We start from the raw sequence: 6,466 nt of genomic DNA, 5'->3' as shown, positions 1-6,466 counted from the left end.
GAAGAAGAAACATCTGGACTGGAATATCACAGGATTGAGACTTCAGAGTGGAGGTTTTTTTTTATTAAATGCGTTCTGCAGAAGGTAAAAAAAAACATCCCTAAAAAGTAAACTTCTTGAAGTTGTCCAAATCCTTATACCAGTTCAAAAAGAAAACAGACATTGGGAATATTGCAGCAGTTGAAACTTTTTTTTTCTACAAATTGTCTGCTTTATCTTTTTATTTTAATTTGAAAAATGGATTCCAATTGCAGGATTACACCTCTCTGTTAGAGACGATTTCATATCAGTTTTAGATATGAGTAAAATCAAACAAAGGGCATGCAAACTAACGGTGAGATGTGCTAGTCAGACTCTGAACATCCTGTCTCAGAGAGGCTGAGGCGTTCACTGTCTCGTGTTGCAGAACGTGACATTTTTAGCTTTTGTGATTCTAATTTTCCACCATATTTTTTTTTCAAATCCTGCAGATATGTTTATGTGTATCACGCGCCTCGATATTGGGAAATATTACGAATGAATTTCTGTGTATTAGTTTTTAAAGACGTCAAATAAACAACAGTCGGTGCAGCAGGCTTTGATATGTAGTGTCATTTCAACAACACGTGCGGAGGATCTTTAGCCACGCCCCTCGACAGCTTGAGCCTTCACGTGAGCGGGGTGGGGGCAGAGGCACGTGTTGGTCCACGAGTGCCTTGTCCTTGCACGGGACTGGAGAAAACAGTTTGGGTGTGAGCGCATTTTAATCTGCTGGTATATTGAAGATGTGCAGTAAAATATTTTACCCTTGACATGGTTTGTACACGTTTTTTCAAATGGATTAAAAAAAGACATGTTTTATCCGGAAAAATATTTATGCTCGTATTTATTGTATTATTATTATTATTATTTTTTTACAAAAAAAAAGCAGTGGTGACAGTACTAGAGATGAGAAACATCCTCTACAATTATAATATTAATGTTTGAGCCCTTCAGCCAATCAGATACCGCCGTTGTGCGGAGGCGCGGCACATGACTCATGAATAACCAATGAGCGTGCTCAGTGTGCTCAGGAGGCTCGTCTTTTAGTTTTTCTGTCCGAAATCCCTTACATTTACAACAAATCGGGCCTTAACAGCAGATAATATTTGCTGTTACAGCCAGCTTCCGGCTTCCAACTTCACTCTGTTGTTCTCGGAGCCTGACAGGGAACAATGCCTGGCAAAGCTGCGGTGACATTGGCGCTCCAACCCGGTGGTACCGTGGCTACAGCAACTCCGCAGAAGTCTTTTCCTTTTGTTTTGAAGAAAATCATGGATATTCCTCCTCCTAATATCCTAGCGGAAGGCGAAGACGGTAAGACCTAAACGCGAAGGGTGCAACGTAGTCTTCCTGTTCTCTGTGTTCTACGACACAAATGGCCGGTTTAAAGCGGAAAATGAAACAACAAAAAGTGAAACTAATGTTTTCCTGCATCCCAGTACAGTATTAGCTGTTAGGTGTAGTTTTGTGCGACAAACCGTGTTAAACTGGCATGGTACGGTTCGTTTTTCAGATGTTGTTGTCACCTGAAGCTGGCACACAGAAAAGAACAAAAAGTTCCAATTCCTCTGCGCCAGTTCCCAAACAAAGAAACGCGTCTTTACGGCACTTTGTGGCAGAATTTCTGTCAGGAGTTCTGAAAAACATCGAGTCCATGTTGAGATATTTAGCTTTTCTTTGTTTGGGTGTTGGTTTGTCTAGAGGTCACGCGTGGAACAGACAGACGGACTTCATTTGAGCCTCCAGTGTTTCCTCATGAACCACACTCCTCTGGATTCTCTGAATTTAAACTTGCTTTGTTTCCTGAGCGCTTTAAATAATCAATGAACTAATGCTCGTTTTCTCTTTTGTGTAGAAATAGAGAAAGAAAAGCTCTGCTCCTCTCAAGATGTGGAAGGAGGTGGGGCTGTGGCTTCAAGCGCTGATGGAGGTTCCAGAGGTGGAGGAGGTGGCAGTGGAGCCAGTGGTGGGGTTTCAGCCTCCCTGACCCCAGCAATCTGGGACAAGACCATCCCCTATGATGGGGAGACGTTCCACCTGGAGTACATGGACCTGGATGAGTTCCTGCTGGAGAACGGCATCCCTGTGAGCCTGGAGGACGAGGAGCTGCAGAAGACTCTGACCTCGGCAGACGGCAAAGCCAAAACCCTTCTTAAAACGGTTGCAGCTGCAACCACAACCACAGTTCCTGTTGCTGATGAAGCCTCTACGTCAGAGCCGGCTTCCTCTGAGATCACCACAGATCCAGAAGACACGGTGACTGTTACTACGCTGCAACCAGCTAAACTAGAAGAAGAAGGAGAGGATGAAGAGGATGATGAAGGACAGCTAGAGGCGCCTGAAGAGGCACCAGCAGAGGTGGAGCTCACTAAGAAAGGTAAATGCCATTTAATAAACATTTAAGGAATGTGTACTTCTGACTCACAGTTCAAGCCCTGACCTTTGAGATGGACGACTACACCAACCTGCAAATCTCCAAGTTATCTTTTAAGAAGTATAAGCTGAAAGCAGACACGTTGTTAGTGCTTTGTGGAGAATTCTCAAATCTGTTGCCTCAGGCATATGCGAGCTCTGCAACAATTGGAATTCAGAGTGCAGTGTATAGAGCATACTAAACCACCAGAAAAAGAAAGAGACTGCTCCAAAAATGGTTTCAGAGTTTGGAAGAGAACTAAGCTTTGTGAGCCAAATATTCATTTTAGCATGTTTATATTTAGATTACAAATAAAACATGTGGTTATTGGCTTTTACATATCGGTAAATACACATATATGGATAAATACAAAGTCATTTTTTTTCCTAAACTCTTGGATTGTAATATTGCAGAAAGGAACACACCCTCCCCGATTGACCCAGATGCCATTGAAGTGGACATAAATTTCCAGCCAGACCCCACAGACCTGGTGCTGTCCAGCGTTCCAGGCGGAGAGCTGTTCAATCCCCGCAAGCACAAGTTCTCTGATGAGGAACTGAAACCCCAGCCCATGATCAAGAAAGCCAGAAAAGTGTTTGTCCCTGATGAACAGAAGGTACAGCTCCACACCAATAAACTCAAAATGTTGCATATTTACATTCTATTATATCATATTGTATTAGTTTTTGTGAGCTGAGTTTTCTCCTTGGAGTTTAGCGGCGGCAGATTTCACAGTTAAATCTTAGTGCAGGAACATTTAGGAGAATTTCACTCTTCTGGTCAGTACAGGAAGATTAAAGCTTCTCTAAACATGGCAGCAACAGGAAGGATAGTCTCACTCCCACCCCAAACTTCTGCTTTATTTTAGCCAGATTGAGTCTCATTGTTTTTTCCTTTGACTCTCATTGCTATTCCCTCAGGATGAGAAATATTGGTCAAGGAGGAAGAAGAACAACCTGGCAGCAAAGCGCTCCCGGGATGCACGTCGGCTCAAGGAGAACCAAATCACAGTGCGCGCCTCCTTTCTGGAGCGGGAGAACGCCGCACTGAGACAGCAGGTTGCCGAGCTGCGGAAGGACTGCGGCCGCTGTAAGAACATCTTGGCCCGCTATGAGGCTAAGTACGGCCTGCTGTAAACAAAACCTCGTTGTGAGGCAAACGGAGGAGTGGATGAGACGGAGGCAGAGCTCCCTTCCCCACAGAATCCAACCCAGACTCAAACACCAAGGGAATCTAAATTTGTCATTGTGTTGATCTCCTGTGGCCGTCTGCGACGCTGGAGTTTTGGATGCGTGCTGGCGGGCGGTGAGGCATGATGGGAGCAGTGGGTCTCAGGACGGCCTGTGGAGAGCGTCTGGCTCCTGCACTGAGAGAAAGTGGGCTGTTGGGTGGTCCCACAGGTGAACGTGTGGAAAGTTGTGCTCATCTCAGTTTAAAAGGAAAGAGCAGACCTGGCTTTTGGTCACCTTCAGTTTTAATGTCCACACATCATTTCTTGAGGTACTGAATCTTCGACAGCAGACAATTTCTGCTTATTATTATTCAATCCTACATCCTGGCACTCGGTAAAGCAGCAGGAGTTGAAATTATGATGGTACAGTCTTTATTTCACACAAAAAACAGCGGTGTGGACAGTATATATCTATTCCTGTACCTTTTTACTTGGTGTGTGTACCACATGTAATTATTCCTTGCACTTTTTAAAACCAAATTAAACATGCACATGATGTGCAACACCCGGTAGCAGTACCTTATCTACCACAGTAGCTGCTTCTATTGAAAACTACTGTGATTTGATTTTTCTCCTCCAGATTTTAGGTCTGATGGTTTTATCAGCCATCCTCTGGGTTTTTTATATCAGACTTTCCAAAGGGAGAAGGAGAAAATGTTCTCCGTATTCGCGGCGTAAGTTTGTTGACCTTGACGGCCCTCGCTGGTGGAGGGGTATTTTAAGTGTAGAGATGTTTATTTTACTGCAAGTAGAGATGGTTAGCCTGACTGCCAAACGTGCAGTAACTGGATTCTTTATTTTCTATTCAAATAAATGGTAGCCATTCCCAAAGCGGAGCTCTGCTCAATGTTTGAAGTCTCACTGTCTCATGTTCACCATTTGTTAGGACTGAGACTTGTGAGTCTTTGATTAACCCAGCAGCTATCCCGATGTTTGCCAAAAAAAAAAAAAAGTGCCACAAAATTCTGATGGTAACAAAGCAATGTTGACTAGAACTGATAACCAAGTACTGGATCAATTATTTTCGTTTTCAGTAAAACCAACGATTAGGCAGGGATTTCAGTTAGTGAACTGTGCTTTTGAATATTTGTGTTGAAGAAAAATTTTTGGTTTTCTGTGTTTTCGTCCTCAAGGACAAAATGTTCTTATTTACATCAAGCGGCACTGAAAAGTTCTGAATGGTTCCGAGTGAACCACAGGGTGGTGTTGGTTGATGCAGAGAGGACACACAAGGCAGCTCTCCTACAAAGTGGCTGAGTTTCTGTCTAATGTAAAAACATATTGCAGACTGTTATGAGATCCCTTTTCCATGGTGTCCTTTGCACATTTTCGGATCAATCAGCTCATAATCATGGCAATCTCTAAAAGAAGAATAAATGTGGCAATAATAATTCGTTATGTTTATGCCTGTTTTGTTTCAGTAATATTATTGTATGTAAATTTGTTCAGATGTACTAAATGGGAATATCCCAAAGTCTCTTGTGCTTCCAGTATAGATCCTCTGTTGTAAAGGATTCTAATGCATGAAATCCAGTAAACCTGTTTTTATCTTTGCATTTCCCCTTTGTACGTTTGACACAAAGTGTACTTATGTCTGTAAATCATCGCTGAGAGCTGGGATTGGTTTTTCTTTGGACGGTGGTTGGGCTCTGTTACAGAAAAAAGGACAAACGTGTTAAGGATAATGTGCCGTGTCTATAATCAGCACACTCCAACATCTGTCTGTGCAGCCAGTTATTGACAAAATGGCAAGTCTGTAGTTAAAAAACGTCTTTAACGCGTCATGTTTGCTAAAGATGAGTCACACACTGGACCTGCTGGTGCTCTTGTTTCAATGATGTTTGAGCTTTTCCACAGTGCAGCGTAACGGACATTTTTACTAATGTGTTTCATTTTGTATTTAAGCTCATTGATTACATTGTAATGCTTAGACAACAGTGTAGCTGATGAATGCAAAACTTTTAGGTTGTTTTTTTTTACTGGAATAAAACAATAAAAACACTCCACACACAACCGAAGCTGAAAATGTCTGCTTAAAATATGTAGCAGCTTTTTTTTTAACATCTCATTGAAAATATTTCAAATAACCGGACGATTAAATTTGAGGTTTTTTTTGCCACCTGCAGTTGGATTGCTAACTGTGTTTTAATCATATTTCTGAGCTGCTTTCCGACACTGACTGTTATATTCGGAAATATTAGTAAAAACACATAAAAACAGATGTTCTTAACGGAATGTGTTTAGTGACACCTAATCAGGTTTGGGTATTTTATGACATAAACACAGAACAGTAGTTACAGCGTTCTACCTACAGGTGGCAGGAGTGAGGAAAACAATTGGCTTGTTTTAGGATGGGATGTAAATAACATCAAGATTTTGGAATCTTATTGATTAAAGTTGCTGAAAAACTGCAGAAGAAATTGAGTTTTATTGTTGGGTTTTGTGGTGTCTTATGTTTTTTATATGAAGGTGTTTCTTATTTGTAACACTGTATCTGTAGTACTTTGTTCAAAATGTATCTTTTAATATCTATATGAAATAAAAATCTAACAACTCCTGATCTGTTGGTGTCTGAGTCTTTGAGAAGCTGCAGCGCTGCTGACGTGAGGCATCAGAGAACAAAGGGAGCTCAGTCTGGATAAAAAAAGAAAAACCCTGCTCCTCTAAAAAACACTTTATATATTTTAACCATCATTGGATGCTTTCTGCAGTTAAACGTTCATTTAGCAGCTTTCGTTGCTTTCTCATTAATATTCTGGAGAAGTTACATAATGATCACACCGACACGCAGGGGACCTGTG

At 41.7% G+C, this 6,466-nt stretch overlaps 1 protein-coding gene across 1 annotated transcript; it reads left to right on the top strand.

Annotated features, from left to right (window-relative positions):
* The first annotated feature begins 902 nt into the window (after positions 1 to 902).
* tefb (TEF transcription factor, PAR bZIP family member b) lies at positions 903 to 6,225 on the top strand. Its single transcript, XM_004071783.5, has 4 exons — positions 903 to 1,335; positions 1,877 to 2,398; positions 2,848 to 3,050; positions 3,355 to 6,225. Exons 1-4 carry the CDS (start codon positions 1,194 to 1,196, stop codon positions 3,568 to 3,570), a joined length of 1,083 nt encoding a protein of 360 aa, XP_004071831.1. The 5' UTR covers positions 903 to 1,193; the 3' UTR covers positions 3,571 to 6,225.
* The last annotated feature ends 241 nt before the right edge of the window (positions 6,226 to 6,466 follow it).

The sequence above is a fragment of the Oryzias latipes genome, chromosome 8, assembly GCF_053564925.1.
Source record: "Oryzias latipes strain Hd-rR chromosome 8, Olatipes_Hd-rR_3.1".
Classification (NCBI taxonomy): Eukaryota; Metazoa; Chordata; class Actinopteri; order Beloniformes; family Adrianichthyidae; genus Oryzias; species Oryzias latipes.
Note: the sequence above shows the minus strand (reverse complement) of the source record. Positions and strands in the feature narration are given on the sequence as shown.

Coding starts and splice junctions, on each gene's coding strand:
- tefb (XM_004071783.5), top strand. CDS start 1,194: ATGCCTGGCAAAGCTGCGGTGACATTGGCGCTCCAACCCGGTGGTACC. Junction 1,336..1,876: donor CCTAGCGGAAGGCGAAGACG/GTAAGACCTAAA, acceptor TCTTTTGTGTAG/AAATAGAGAAAGAAAAGCTC. Junction 3,051..3,354: donor TTGTCCCTGATGAACAGAAG/GTACAGCTCCAC, acceptor CTATTCCCTCAG/GATGAGAAATATTGGTCAAG.